The 16,533-nt window shown below is 32.3% G+C and overlaps 1 protein-coding gene across 2 annotated transcripts in view; it reads right to left on the bottom strand.

The window, feature by feature from the left end:
* Window positions 1-526: 526 nt before the first annotated feature.
* Window positions 527-16,533, bottom strand: part of Pkia (cAMP-dependent protein kinase inhibitor alpha) — an 86,101-nt gene continuing 70,094 nt past the window's right edge. Inside the window, exons 1-3 of one of the 2 annotated variants that reach the window (XM_013144156.2) lie at window positions 12,669-12,787; window positions 6,946-7,123; window positions 527-4,008 (exon numbers count right to left, since the gene is read on the bottom strand). In XM_013144156.2, coding sequence (XP_012999610.1) covers window positions 3,929-4,008; window positions 6,946-7,096 — 231 coding nt within the window. In that variant the 5' untranslated portion in view covers window positions 7,097-7,123; window positions 12,669-12,787 and the 3' untranslated portion in view covers window positions 527-3,928. Of the gene's footprint in view, window positions 4,009-6,945; window positions 7,124-12,668; window positions 12,788-16,533 lie in introns of those variants that run through there. The other variant, XM_003480048.5, reaches the window with a different exon arrangement.

The following is a 16,533-nucleotide window of genomic DNA, read 5'->3' as shown; positions in this document are numbered from 1 at the left end:
TTTTGTATCTGTGAGGACTGCATTTTGTTGCTGATTCCCTTAAAAGCCTTAGTAGGCTTCTACAGTAGATGAGCTTTTGTAAGAAGTACAAGTGAAAGTGGCAGGAGAAAAGGTTATTAAAGTCAGAAAGGGAGATATTTGAAAGGAAAGAGAATGTATATTACTATATCTGTGTATATGTAGGTAGACAGTGAATGTTATAAACCTTTCAGGGGACATCTTTTAAATATCTGTCTTTTTCCTGATTAGAAATGAACTTCCTTACAGATAAGCGAAAATCATGGGTGTGATACTGGGCTTTAGAATCTGGTCCGTGCAATGATTCTAGCAAATCTACAAAGGGTGATACTGGAGTCGAATGGAGATAAAAATTTTGTAGGAAAGGCCAGGAAAATGAGGATGAAGGGCTGAATATGTCTGTACACTGTAGAATGACTGAGGCTTGAGTTTTCCCTTATCACCTACAGCACTTTACCCAGCACCACATGTATAGAGTGTGTTCAATAAATGCTCTTAATAGACTGTGTACATTTCAGAAAAATGTGTTACTTTTAATATCAATTATGTGAGCATGCAACATTGCTAAATACAAAAGTGATACAAGCTCACAAATGATTTCAGAGGCTGCCACTTTTAATCAAAGAACAATTTAGGGCATATCACGACATAAATTATAGATCTTTTCTGTTATACTTGATAACTACACAGTTTCTCCTTAATATTACAGGTTCACTCAGAAACTGCCAAACAGTTACATTTCTTTATCCATTATTGTATAGGAGACATGGCAATATTGTTCATCTCATAAAATGGCTCAGTATCATAATGTCTGAATAAGACTCATGTATAAAACATTTATAGTGGGTTTCTTTGGAGAGTATCATATCACCTAGAAATTACAGGCTAGGTTACTATCATTGATTGGGAAAACATTTCTGTGAACTTCAAGGTAAATATATATTGGCATTGGATGCATACATGAGAAAAGGTAAACTTGACAAGCTCTAATGTTGCAAATGACTCAAAAACTGAAATTTACAGGTTTTAGGTAATTATGAAAAAGAAAAGCATAGAACATAAGCAATCTGAACCATGCTAAAATTACAGACCATTGCCAGAAATATATCTTCTGGGAAACATTCCTTGCAAAATAAGTTATAATTTTTTAAAGTACATTTTCTAGGATTTAGTTATGTATATCACTCAGGTAACCTTGAAAAAAGACAATTTCTTTCTGTAATTCTGTTTTCTTTTCTAAAATGTGGCTCTGTCAATTCTAGAATTTCTCTTCCACATAAATATTCTCTATAGCTGCCTTTAATTTTATGCCCTGTGCTGTGGAAAGTTTCTTGAAGACAAACATGACTCAGATATTAATTTCATCATTTGTTAGCTTTTTAGGTGCGGTAAAACTATGAATTTTTGAGTATTAATTCCCTAATATGTCAAATCCGATAAATCATTCTAATAGAATTGTTTGTGGATGAAATGTGAGAATATGTGCTGCATGTGCTACAAAATGATTACCATAGGGATAGTTTGTTAGAATACTTTCAATGACGATTGTCATATCATTGCCTCAGTTTCCATGTCTTCTTAAAAATCAGCTCTGTATGTATTATAATCTTGCAAAACAAAAAGGTGAGGAGGGCATAAAGGCAAAATTTGAAAAATACTGTATACTTTAGCTAAGCAAAATTTATAGAATGTAAACATTTTGGAAAGTCAGTTTGTATCTTCCCAGCTGGGATGCCTCTGAGTTTCAAGATCGCAGACAAAGTAGCAGTGAGAGGTCAAACTAAATCAAAAGCTCCATATGACTTCACCATTTAGCACTAATTATATATTCAAAGACAAGCTTGGCACTACATGCATTAATAATAATGTATCATATCTGAATATAAACCTTTCACATATACTCAGCACTGGTTCTAAACTTTACAAAATTACATGAAATCAGTTTGGAATTCCACAATTTTAGAAAGAAGAAAACTTTAGATTCACAAGAAAGCTATCAAGACATTAAATGAAGTCAAGAAAAACCAATTTTGTTAGGATGGATATTTGAAACAGACCACAAGAACTTGTCCCCCAGGAACTTGTATTCATAGATGACTCTATTAATAGGTGAATTTTAAAAAAATTTTCCTGCTGATGGGGATGTTAGGAAGAAGTAATCTAAAATTTAATCAATCTTCTTTTTGTTCTTAGAGAGGCTCATATTGCTATCTCTCTCTCTCTCTCTCTCTCTCTCTCTCTCTCTCTCTCTCTCTCTCTCTCTTTCTTTCTTTCTCTTTCTTTTTTTGGCAGTATCATCTGATTCAGAATCAAATAACACCCATGCTCTTCTCCCAGATAGTAAACATTGCCATAATGGAGATATGAGCAGACTTAATTTCTGTAACTAGAGAAAGGCTGAATTCCTAGCATAACCACACAGATTACCTGTTGAAATGCTGATCTATCTACATCACCTAGAATTGTATCTAAGCCTTCAGGACAGCTAAGTGGGCTCTTTATTGCAAAGAGGTTTCCCGTTATGTTATTTGTCCATTAATACATATACCACTTGTAAATTACTGATTCCTTATTTATTACTACTAATAAATGATTTCAAAATACTGACCAGAGGGATTACACAGCTCACAAAATGTTTCCATAGAAGAATCATGGTGTCAAAACACAGCATAGGTCATCTACAGTATCAGTGAAAATTTTGTTAGCTTCTAATGATGATAATTACAATTCAGTTCACACTAAATATATTAAAAGTTTACAAACATTAAAAAGTGCATAATAACATTTGGATCTGATAGGGCTGAAAAAAGACATGAAAAACATGACATGAGGGCTTTACTTTTGTGATTGGTGTCCACATGATTGCAAAGAGATCACTTTTCCATCCTTTTCAGCCTAGTGGAGGCGAGTTTTTCTCCAAATTTAAATAGTAGCATATCACACTAATGGGAAATTTGATTATATAGAGAAAAATATTTTCAGTTCTTAGGATTATCTTGGCTTTTCTTATCTACTCAATTCCTCCACATTTTCATAACTAACAATAAAAATATTAGATGGGAAAAAATTCCCATTTGGACATAAAAGAAAATCGACAGATTAAATTTCAGTCTGTACAGACACCAAACAGACTGAATTCAAGTGATATTCACATTAATGGATATTTTCAAGTGTCTGTATAATCAAGCAAAGGATTTGATGGATCTGTTAGATTAAATTCATCATTATATAATGATCAAGAGGAAAGATTACATTCTTTAAAAATGTGTTCTGTTCTGTGCACACCACCACACTATGAAAAAAAAAAGACAGCCCTTTAAAAATGAGTGGTATAAAAATTCACAGTAATGTACATCATTTTTGTTTTCAATAAGCAATCAAAGAATGGGGCAGTGCTGAGTGTCTATACTGTACAATACAAAACAGTGTAAGTAACACAGCAGTAACACACAGGTACATAATGCTAAAAACAGTGCTTTCTGGATGGTTCTTTTACTGGGTAAATACTTGAGCCAGAGATATTTAAACTCTGGGGTTCAACCAACCCTTTGCAATTAGACACAATTAAATCCTCTGACATTGTGAGGGGCCAGATGCTACAGGAATCATCATCTAGGTCAGTGCTACTCTCTACAAGCATTTCATCACATGGTCAAGTGAAAGGATCCATACAAAAATGACATCCAAACACAAGCCACATAGTTTCAACCATTACTAAAGACAGAGGTAGAGAAAAGTCTGTCTGCAGTCACAGCCTCTGCCTCCATTTTTAAGATAATAATGAGCAGGTTCCTGTGATGCAGCACAGCCATTTTCTTTTTCCCCATTTTGCTCATGGAAACACATTCACTCCAGCAATGCCTGGAGATTTGCCATGTTGTCAGGTGTTGTTGAAGGTCAAAGTGGGGGGTTAGCTTTCAGATTTTGCTGCTTCACCCTGGGCTTCCCCGCTTTGTTCTGTTGAATTTCGTTGTGCATCATCTTCGCCTTCTGATAGAGAAAATAAAAAAAAAGAATAAAAGTAAAATAAAAAGGCTTAACTTTTTATTTTAAAAAGCTCTCAGTTTCTCAATCCTAAAGTCTAAAATCTTCATAGAAACATGTATGTATTTTTTCTTGGTAGTCAATTCACCGTCAAGAAAAACTTTTTCAAAGCTTGGCATATTCCATGAAATGAAGACAGTATGACTCAAAACTAAAGAATGTCTGACATTTCATGGTCTGAAATCATCAGCTAAGTTTTTGATAGATAGCTGGGAAATCTCATGTCCAAGTCATGGCAATTAAGTAGTTCGACAAGTTGCAAAAATCAGTAGTATCATTAATATGAAATCAAAGGTAGGAGGATGTTTTCCTTTTAATATCCTATTTGAAGTAATATTTTAAAACTATACTTTATGTTATTTCTAGTACTTGTAGATAGTCCAGTTAATTTCTTTGAGTTTTTATTAGTTCAAATCAAAATTAATAACAGAGGAACAAAGGACATTATGTTAGTTGATCAGTCTCTTATTCAGTAGTTATAGTGGCCTCTGGTCTGTCTTTGAGAGCATATACACAGTTCCAGAAAAACCACATTCAGAAATGCACCCACAGCAGCAATTTTAGTCAGTAACATAAAAAACTAAAATTGAACAGTACTTTTATGTCACATTAGGTCACCTTTATATGATTGCAAGCTGTAGTCAAGTGCAATTCTTGACTCAAGATTAAAATATTTACTCGAGTCATTTGATTCCTGAGTACCCAATATGGTGTAGGGGACAAAATATTTTGGAGAGCTGGGTTGTAGCTTAGCGGCAAGTGCCTTCCTTGCAAGCACGAGGTCGTGAGTTCAATCCATGGTACCGACAAAAACAAAACAACAACAACAAAAAAATAAAACAAACCAAGGTGACATGAGGAAGCAAAGCTATTGAGAATAAACTAAAAGTGAAAACAGAAATTACAAAGATAGTTTCTTACAGTTCTCAATGATGGTATGTTTGCCATAATATATTTGTCTTTTTCTGTATTCTATATTTTCATGCCTTATGGTTATTATTTGTAGTTCTTTGTATTTCAAACAATATTCTTTGTATAGTTTGCCTATTTTAGGGTTTTTATCATTTGAAAATGGAAAATTGTACAAGTGCTTACAGAATTGTAATTAACATACAGAAATGACTAAACAGGAAGGTATTTAGAATTCAGGCATTTTGGCAAAAGCACATAAGCTCAGCACTGTGGGAGGTTGAGGCAGGATGATCACAAGTTTGAGCCCAGATAAGGCAACCTGTTATTTAGCAAAATCCTATCTTGAAATGAAAAACAAAAAGAGAGTTGGAGTGATAGCTCAGTGCAAAGATCCTGGGTTCACCATGCTATAATGAAAGAAATAAAGAATAAAAGATATTTTAAAGCATGATGGTACTTGAGTTATTTTAAGTTATATAAATATAATATACTTAATACATAGTATCAGCTTGTTTTAGTTATTATATTTATTGACATAATTATTTGCAGTACTAGTAATAATTTATTATGTTCTTTTGTATAAAAAACATTGAGGCTAACAATTCTTACATTTGTAGGAAAACAAAAATTAAGAAATTATATTATGCTATTAACAAAAATATTTTAATATTAAGAGTGATTAAATTGATGCAGGTTGTTTAAAAACACATACTCATTTAAAAAATATAAATCATTTAAAGGACAAGTGAATTCTCAGACACACAAAAAATATTTACTCAGTCTATGATATGAAAATGTAATAATTTTCTTATTTCTTAGAAATGCTTTGGGAAGAATCTCTTGATAGTAATAGTAGACAAACAAAATAGATATAGGCCTGTATATCCTGAAATATTGATATTAAGGTTTATTATTAAACTAAAATTCAAAAAATAATCTTCCCTACTGAGATTTAGCCACTGAATAAAATTTTAACCCTGAGTAATTTAGGTAATGTTGCCACACTATTAAATGCACATATAATATATTATGCATATATAATATTGCTTTTCCTGTGACTGAGGGTTTTTTTCAGGGGAATTTTAATAGTAAGGACATAGTGAATGCTATGAGATGAGTTAGACACTGATACATGCTTTTTCAGGTACATAGTATTATGGTTCTTTAAATGTGAAGTGCTTTTACTTTTCAGTGTTAGTTTTTTACAAGTGTTTTTAAGTAAACATTCAACTTTCATATGTGCAAAAGCTACAATAGGAACTATTAGGAGACTTATTCTAATACTTAGAGATAAGGCTATCAAGTATTTAAACATTAAATTTTCTTTTTCATTAATAAAATCAAACTTAGATAAAAATGCAAAATTCAGTAATACACATTTTTCATAAACTCATTTAATCATGAAAGGACCAAGAAATCCTTTTATTCTTTTTTTTTTGGTACTGGGGATTAAACTCACAACCTTGCACTTGCCAGGTAAATGCTTATACCACTGAGCTAAATCCCCAATCCTTCATTGTATCTAATTATTTCTAACAAACTCCTTTATTTCCATTGTCTTTCAAATTGGTCCTGGTACTTTCTGAAATGATTCTTAGAATTGAGGTCCCTCAGATTCACTGGTTAATATCCATTAAATGTTAGTGTAGATAATATTATCACCAACCTCGTTACATGTGTTACATAAACAATTTCAGAGCCTTTATAGAGATTAGGATTTTTAAAAATACCAGGTGTTTTATAGAATATATTAGTAAAATCTAAGGACTCAGCATTCTAGTGCAAATCCTATAGACAGAAATCATTGGAGTGAGAATGATTAAGTAATTGTAGGCTTCCATCTTGCCCTAGACAACTGTTAACTTATTTTCAAAGGTACTTTTGTGCCATAATCCTGTTTAACACATTTTATCACACTCCTATTTGACACAATCATGTCATACTTGTAGAGATGTGTCTCAAGGGACTCACCTGTCTTGTTGATATCAAGACCAGCTAATTTCAGCGCTAATTCATTGCTGTTACCACTTGCAGAGGAAACCAGGATATCATGTATTGCATTTCTTCTACCTGTTCTTCCTGAAGCAATAAAATCTGCATAGGTAGTTTCCACATCAGTCATTGCTAACAAATATCCACATAGCAGGGACTACAAGAGAGAAACATCAATAGGTAAATATAATGGTAGTCTACGGTAAACATTTAACAAAGACACTTATGAAACTATTGGTTCACAATGTGAATGTACAGTAACTGTTTTGTTTACATGTTGACAAGTAGTGCTTTGATTTTTAAGTATTTAGAACAAAGGTCAGGAACATTTTTCTGTGTGCAGGAACTACTAGTAAACTTTAGGGTTTGAAAATCTTACGAACTCTATTCCAACTACTCAGCATTGCGTTTAAGATGTAAAAAGAGCCACCAACAGTAAAGTACACAGAGGTAATAAACAAGCTTTATTTCTAACACAGGCAGAAGACCAAATTTAGTCTGAACACTTTAGTTTCTTGACAAGTGATTTAGATTATAAAATTCTATTTCTTTATTGCCATTTCAGTCAGTATTCAACTCCAGAGAGAATAACTATAGGTCAGGTGAGGGGTAGGATAGAAGTAGACCAACGTAAAGGTAAGTAGTAAGCAAATACACTATTTGTGGATTCTAAAAATGTTTAAGAAATTGAAAAAAATCCAGTTAGTTTTTTTTTTAATTACCCTCCGTATCAGCACTAATAAGCACTGCCAATGTTGAAATACTACTTCAGTCCAGGACAACTCTTCTGTGCCCTTTGGAAAGTCAATGCTTGAGAATAACCCTCTTGCCTCAATCATTTTTTTAAAGCTTCTGAATTTATAGAGTTAAAAATGTATTTTTCATAAGAAATTTGATGACATATATAATTGAAGACAGCTATAGTTTGGATACTTAATGTCCCCAGAGACCCTTAAATTGAAAGTTCAGTCTTCAACCTTTGGGTCTAACGGGAGACACTGGAACCTTTAGAAAGCTGGGCATAGTGGGAAGAAGTTAGGTCATTGAGAAAATGCCCTTGAAACAGGTATTAGGATCCTGGACACTCTTCCTCTTCTCTCTTTCACCTCTTCGTTGCCATGAGATGAGCAGCATCTTCCACAGTGTACTCCTGCCATGAAGTACTGCCTTCTCACAGGCCCAAAATCAATGTAGCCAACTGGTCATCTACTGAAACCATGAGACAAAGCACATCATTTCTACTTACAAGTTGTTTTTCAGGTTTGTATCAGAGTGAAGTTCCTGGAATTTAGGTTTTGGCCCTTGCTCTACCAATAAGTCATGGAGTGAACTGAAGAAAAATGCTTCACTTTAGTATCACTTTAAGTGAAACTATAAAAAGAATTAACACTCAAAATTACCTCTTTTCTAAACTCTGATTTTAGAAATTCTCTCCTATGAGCATAACCTTCACAATCCTCTATTTTCCCCCTCTCTTCTACAGATCCTTTCTTTAATCCCTTTAATACTTTATTTTAGTCTCCACTAGACCCAGTACTATGTGACTGAGTTGTTTACTAGTTCATATAGCTTCTTATTGACCTCAAGAAAAGGAAAAAAAAGTTCTTTTGAGGACTAGAATTGCCTCAGTGGTAGTGTTTGCTTAGCATATATGAGGTGCTGGGTTGAATCCCCAGTGCTACACCACACACACACACACACACACACACACACACACACACACACACACACAAAGTCCCTCCTGTGACAATTACTTGCCTTCTTACACTGCCATGCACTTTATCTGATTTCACTGCCGGTATCTTGCTGTTACCAGAAAAAGTTGCAAAACTGTGCCAACTGGCTCAGCTAGAAATTGCTATTATTAGTATACATTTATGGTTTCACAGAAATCCTTTTGTTCACCTCTAGTTGACTCTTTATGTATATATATATATTTTTTAAATTTATATTATATTTTATTTTATATATATTGTATATATATGTATAAAGTTTATATATTTTTTCCTCTTTTGGGAAGGATTGTCAGCCCTGTGTAGCCCAAATTCCAGACACCACATGCCTTCAGAGATTACACTACATCTTTCTCCTCTGAGAAGATATAGGACTTTACTCTTAGTTCTTTTAAAGTTTTTCCTTTCACAAACAACCTTTCTTTGTACTTTTTTCCTTTTTCTGGATGAATTTGTATCTGTCTGTCCAGAACGTACTATGGACTATATTTCCTTTAATCTCGATTACCATGATCCACTGCCCATTAACATGACATAGCATGCCACAGCATATTTTTGTTAATCTATTTTCCTTGATATTCTTGTCTCATTTCTTGCCAGGGTTTTTTCTCAACTTTTATTTTCTATTAGTAAATTTTTATAGTACATAATAATTACATTCTTCGTGGAGAGTTGGTAAATGTACATGACATATCTTAATCCTTTTCTATTCCCTTACCCTCTCTCTCATCTCTTGGTCTCTTTCCTTTTTACAAAATTCTATCTCCTTATATCCTATTATTTCTCTTTTATTTTGCTCTTTATATCTTGAGTTTCTCATATCCAAAAAACTATGTACCTCTGTGCTATATTTAAGCTTGTGTGCCTGATTTATTTCACTTAATTTTATGCTCTCATGGTACGTTCATTTTCCTACAAAAGACTCCTTGATTTTTAACTGATGTCTCTCATATTTACTTTCTATAAAACATAGGAAACTCTTGCTATTGAACTGTCATTGAGCACCTCCATTTATTATGTTTCTATTCATAGTCTGTTGAAAACATTATTAGCAGTCACCTTTGGACCTTTCTCAACCTCAGAATCCTAACACACAGTTTATAGAACATATAAGCATCTTAGCATTTGTTAAGTCTAGGATCTGATTAAGAACCATTTTTGCTTTTGTTTAATTCCAGCTATTTGCTCTCATGTTATAGAATAACACACATTATTTTTTCCAGAGCTTATCTGATGCCTTTGCTGAAGTCTGTTAATTTAACTGCAATGCTCTTCCATACAAACTTGCACACTGAAGTGGATTTGAACCTTAAAATGCACCAAAAGAGCTATGTTCTTTATACCATGTTTCTCTGTCTCATCAGCTAGTGCTGTATGGGTCTGAATTTTGTCTGTCCAAGGTGCTACATTCTTATTAGTAATCTGTCTCCTAGACAGATTGCAGGTTCTGCAAGACAAAAATTGTGTTTGTTAGTATTTTAATCACATATAGTTCCCAGCACAATCCCTTGCAAATAATCAGTGAGGATAAATGTATGTTGCGTGGAAATGATGAATGGGAAAGAGACATACAGATCATTCTTCATCAGTAGCAGTAGAGAACTACACTGCTTTTAAATTATACTAAATTTTCAAATTCTAACAATATTATTGATATTTAATTTAGAAGTTTTCAAATTGAAAGATTCCAAGGAACAAATAGTTCAAGTCATCTGTCCTTCTTCACACAATTAATTAAGTGCCTAGAATTTAAGAGACCTAAAAGTTCTGGCCTATTCTATTTACTTAACAAGCTGCTTCTGTAAAGTTTGGCATACTTTTTAACTGGAGTTTTCAGCGCTACTAATTACAAAGATGTTTGCATTATCTACACCACTATTATTCAACTCAGTATTTATTTTCTGTGTTACTTGAAATATTTATTATTGGACATACACATCACCTGGGAAAATACATTGCATAAATATTTAAGGGAATGTTAAGTCAGAAGAATAAGTTCTTTACAAAATCATTTTCACTGTAAGTCTCTTTTTATGGCTTTTCAAAACATAGATTTAATATAAAACACAATTATTGTTATTTCCCATGTGGTAGAAATAGAAAAATATTCCGAATTTTGAGGTACAGAAAATACCCCAAGAGATTTTTTTTTTTAAACATGATCACACCATGCATTTTAGGTTGTTTTTAAACTCACTAAGTAGCTCTGGCTGGCCTTGAGCTCCAGTTGGTCCTCCTGTCTCAGCCTACCGAGTTGTGGAATTACAAGTCTATGCCAAGACACACCCAGCCCATATTAGTGATTTTAAGCAGCCATTAAATCATACACAGAACACTGACTTAAATGCAGATATTCTTTGCAACAAAGGTGCTTGTTTTTTGCTGATATTTTTCTATGCAGACTACCATTGTACTACATGTACATGTGCAGATTTTATCTGATTCACTTTGCTGCTGATGATTTTAAGGAGGTTTGAGAAACAGAAAAGTGATTACATTTCATCAGAAGATATGAATTGAAAAAAGGTTTATAATTTATGTATTTGAGAATGTTAAAAGACTCTCATGCTAATTCTACTTGTATGAGGGGAGCCAATGCTCTACTTTGAAACTTCATTTTTTGTACTCCTGAGTAACAAGCGCATGCAGGGAGAAACAGGATTATGAAAGATAAAAATGGATGTTGTGTTTGAAATGATCACATGTGGTTTTAATTTGGGTGATGTAAAAGGCAGTATGGATAATTGTAAGATTTTATTCCTGAAAACTTCCACTGCTTTTAAACTTTTTTCAAATATATTTGTTATGTTGATGAGAACTCAATTTGGCATCCTTAAAGTCACTAGAAACTAAGCTGTAGGCATCTAATTACAGTACCCATTATAACAGCTATTATTTTAAAGGTAGTATTTCATTTCTGTTGTTTTGCTTTCTCCAGATGATATATTTCTTTCTGTTCCACGAACAACAGTTACAAATATTACACACAAAATACTTAAGTGGAAAGAGGTTTACAATTAGATTTTTCAACAAATTATATAGATGCTATGTATTGTATACATTTCTTTTTAATTGCTTTTTTAGTAAATTCCTAAGTGCTCAGAGATGATTACTTTTACATCCATAGTGACTGCTTTTCAGCCAGGCAGTTAGACATGTATCTATTTTGCAATCCAACTAAAGATCCAGAAATATCTTTTATACCAAATATATCACTGTATAGACAACTTGTACTTTTGCTTTGAAATTCTAGAAGACTATCACTAAAATTTAGTTCTAACAATTTCACCCACACACAAAAAGATTCCAAAAGCATCAAATAATTGTAGTATTTGATAGAGGCTTAATAGAGGAGCATATATTCCAACCTTATAAAGTAGAAAAAAGAAACATTGGAAAATTTACCAAAACAGGACTTTTGACACTTCACTAGTTTCTTTCTTATTAACGCTATAGTTAGAATTTTCAACATATGAAAAATAATAATAGAAACAGACAGGAAATATGGTAGAAGTTTTATTGTATCTAGTTATATATTTACCAAATTATTTTAATATTTAAATGTAATAGAAGAGGGGGAAAGACATTGTATCATTTAAATACTGAAATATTCAAAGTTAGATTTAGTTTTAAACAATAAGTACCTGAAAGTTGAAACCTAAAATGCAGTAAAAATTCATGAATATGAAATGAGCTTTCCTCTTCACCTTCTTTATAAAACAAACAAAAACAAGCCAACAAAACCCCTGCACTTTCTCATTCTGCAGCAGAAGCAGCATAATGCCACTACATGAATTCTTTTGAATGAAAGATTTCAAAAGTAAGATACATTATTTGTGAAGTGTCCTTTTGATGCCCTTTAGCACTTCTAATAAAATGCAAATTATTTGAGAGAATGAAGCACAAGGCTTACTCTAGTAGAATTTACAAATTTAGATAGATTTCAGGTCTATGAAATTTTGTACTTACGCGTCCTATATTAAACAAATTGAAGTGTTCCTCATCGAGATATCCTAGAAGCTGGGCCTATGAAGCTGCTAAAATGATTTTTATAGTGACATTGAGTCATGAGCCAAATGGTGACTGAAGAACATGCTAATTTTACTCTTGTAAATGGGACACATGAAATGAGACTCACAGACTTGGAAGAAAGAATGGAGAGAATGTCATCAGCATGCACTGAAGACATCTCTCTAACAGGAATAGTATGATTTCTTTCAAAAGTTTCAAAATTGTGAAAGAAAAAAAAAATCTTCCCGTTCCACTATTACAAATGCAGCTATTTGACTTCTCAACTGTTACTTCACAAGATCATGTGATATGTGTTAGAAACCTTTGCTTACCTTACAATGTGTTTAAGTGGTTGGTCAACCACTTAATGTTTCTGAATTATTTTGGTCTCAATTATGCACTACATTGCCAATGATTGTGGAGAAATATAGTAAACTTTCATTTATGTGGAATAAACCTACTAATATATAAACATAGAAGAATAGAGAAATGAAAAAGATGAGAAAATAAAAATATGAGAAAAAAACCTAAAAAAGAGTATTTATTAATTCACTTAATGATACCAATGATCCATTACATGTTTATGTAAATATTTTAATGTCAATAAAATATTTTCTAAAATCAAAAAAGTAGCAAGAATAGTATAGTTTTACATTTGCAACTTTCACCTAATTTTGTAAATGTCTAGCTTAATAAGACATCTGGTTTCTTAAATCTGCTTCAGCAGTCAAACTATCTCAATATGTTGTTTTAGTTGAAGTATATGAAGAAAATCTGGCCTGCTACAGATTTTCTTACTTGAAAAAGTGAGGAGAATTTTAATAGCATTTTCAGATTATTGTGGATTTCTCTTCAGTGTGGAATTTGAAGGCATAACAATGTTTTCCCTACCCTGTATTACAGAATTCTCCTTTGTCTAACTTACAGTTTAAATAAGGCTTTTATCCATACATGTATTTTTAAAAATCAAGTATTATTCAATTGGAAAATATTGATTCTGGGGGCTATGTAAAATTTACAAATGTTAGTATTTTTTATTATAAAATCTCACATTTGTTAGTAACGCCACCTATTTTATCAGAAAAATCCTTGAAAACTGAGAAATAGAACTTCATAGGAGCAAATTTTAAGTTTCTAAAAGTGTAATTATAGTTTGAAAGGTCAAGTGTTGGCAACAGGTACTCTCGGATTTTGTTCATTTTCAAAATATTCTGCACCAAATGTCCACATTTGAATAACTAGTCCCTTTAGTAGTTTTTCATTCAAGTCTTAATGATGATCCATAAAAAGTAGAGGATTTAGCTTTCAACTAAAACAATCACACAAGAATTTACACAAAACAAGTAATTTTGGTACATGGAAAAAATTCTTCATGAGATGGTAAATTTTATCACATTGAATACTGAAAACGTGTAATCTAGAGTTGAAATTCAATAACATTAATAGTTTTTCTTATAACTTCATCAAATATATTCTTATGTAAATAGGTCATTTAAAAAAATAAAACCACTAAGAAGGAAATCAGGAAAACAATTTCTTTCACAATAAGTTCAAAAATTTAATATCAAAGAAGTGTAAGGCCTTTATAATGAAAAATATACTACTCTGAAAAAAGAAATTAAGAAATTGGAATATGAAAGACATTCCCAGTTCCTGGATAGGCAGAATCAGTAGTGTCACAAAGATATATTATCAAAACGGGCATCTAGATTTAATGCAATCCCACTCAAAACACCAACAGCATTATTCACAAAGGTAGGAAAAAACAACCCTAACATGTATATGGAACAATAAAAATTCAGGATTCTGGGCAAGAAGAACAAAGCAGGAGGCCCAGCAATCCCATATTTTGTTGCATTACAAAGCTGTAGTGATTAAAAAAAAAACACACACACAGCATGGTAAACTGGGTGTGATGGTATAGGCCTGTTATCCTAGCATTTAGGAGGCTTAGGCAGGATAGCTGTGAGTTCAAAAGTTCAAGGCCACTCTGAACTGCATAGTCAAATTCTGTCTCAAAAAGACTAAAACCAACTACCCAACCAACCAAACAAACAAAAAAGTCAACAAAAACTCAGCATGGTACTTGACAAAGACAGACATGTGGATCAATGGAGCCAAATATAAAGGATGCAGAAACAACAATGGACATCTTCAGCTAGCTATGTGATCTTCGACAGATGGACTAATGCAAATACTGAAGAAAATATAACCTTTTTAAACAAATGATACTAAGAAAACTGGCTATTCACGTGCAGAAGATTGAGTTTAGATCTCTATCTCTCAATATACAATAAATTAAAATAAAACTTGATCAGAAATCTACATATTAAAATAGAAAAGTAATCTGCTGGAAGATAAAATACATAAAACTTTTGGAGACATGAACATAGGCAAGGACTTTCTGAATAGAACTCCAAATGTACAAGAAATAACATCAACCATCAACAAATGAGACTATGTCAGATTAACTTCTGTACTGGAAAGGTACCAACTAACAAAGGAAGGGACAACACACACAGGGAGAAAAAATTTTGCAAATCGTGCATTTTACAGAGGACTAATACATAAAATATATATATATATATATATATATATATATATATATATATATATTAAAAAAACTAAAAGAAATTAGATCTCCTGAAATAAAAGATGCAATCAAAACACAGCAATTGAAATTAATATACACCTTGAAATATGAAAAAAATGTATGGCATCTTTGACCATTAGAGAGATGTAAAATAATAATAATGATAATAATAATACTGAGATTTCTGCTTGCTCCAGAAAGAATGACTATCATGAAAAACTCAAAATAAAGCAATGCTGCTGAGGTTGTAGGGGGAAAAGGAACTTTTCTACATTGCTATTGAGGATGTGAACTAGTGCAACCACTATGGAAATCAGTATAGAGATCCTCAGAACAATAAAATTGGAAATTCTATTTGACCCAGCTATGCCTTTTTTGAGTATATTCCACAAAAAGTAGAAGACTCATGTTTATAGCCACACAACTCATAATAGCTAAATCTTTAGGGAAAGGGATGTATCCTGATACCATAATGCTAAAGGAAATCAATCAGACACAGATGGTTAAGATCACATGGTTTCTCTTCTATGAGAAACCTAAAGTATAAATAATTTAAAGAGTAAAAGAGCTGGGAATTTAGCTTAGCTGCATAAGCACCTGCCTGCCAAATTCGATCCCCAGTACAAAAGAAACAAACAAAAAGTAAAAGATACATAATAGGAAACAGTGAGATAGACTCTGTAGAAATGGGGTGAAAACTGGCATGAGAGAGTTGAGAGGGAGACAGAAGAGGAAATAAAAATGATCAAGGTATATATATCAATTTCCCAAGATGAATACATTTATTGTGGATCATAAATGTATACTAATTAAAAATATTGACTATGAGTTTACAATGGTGAACACTGTATTGATTACTGGTAGAGTTCAGTGCCACTAATTTATTAGTATAAAGATGTCAATAATTTTCCATACCCTATTTTTCATTATTAGTGTAAATGTCATCTTTTTCTTGAGCATATTTTATACTGTTTCCTTAAATTCATGTCAGTTAACTATATTATTTAATTTTCTTCTGAAAATTTCTCTAGGGTGTATTCACATTCATTTCCCATACCATAATTTTTAATCAATCAAAACTTTGAATGAGAAATCTTAGCTTGCAATCTATTAATAAATTCAGAAGCACTATTTTAGGAGATATTTTCACTGATTATTTAGGGTCTATGTGAACTCAGAGCTACTCCATTTGTTCATTTCTGTTTTACTCCTTTATCATTCATAGCAGCA

The sequence above is a fragment of the Cavia porcellus genome, unplaced genomic scaffold (genome assembly GCF_034190915.1).
Source record: "Cavia porcellus strain 051 isolate PalLab524CR breed Dunkin Hartley unplaced genomic scaffold, mCavPor4.1 scaffold_10, whole genome shotgun sequence".
In the NCBI taxonomy this organism is placed as follows: domain Eukaryota; kingdom Metazoa; phylum Chordata; class Mammalia; order Rodentia; family Caviidae; genus Cavia; species Cavia porcellus.
Note: the sequence above shows the minus strand (reverse complement) of the source record. Positions and strands in the feature narration are given on the sequence as shown.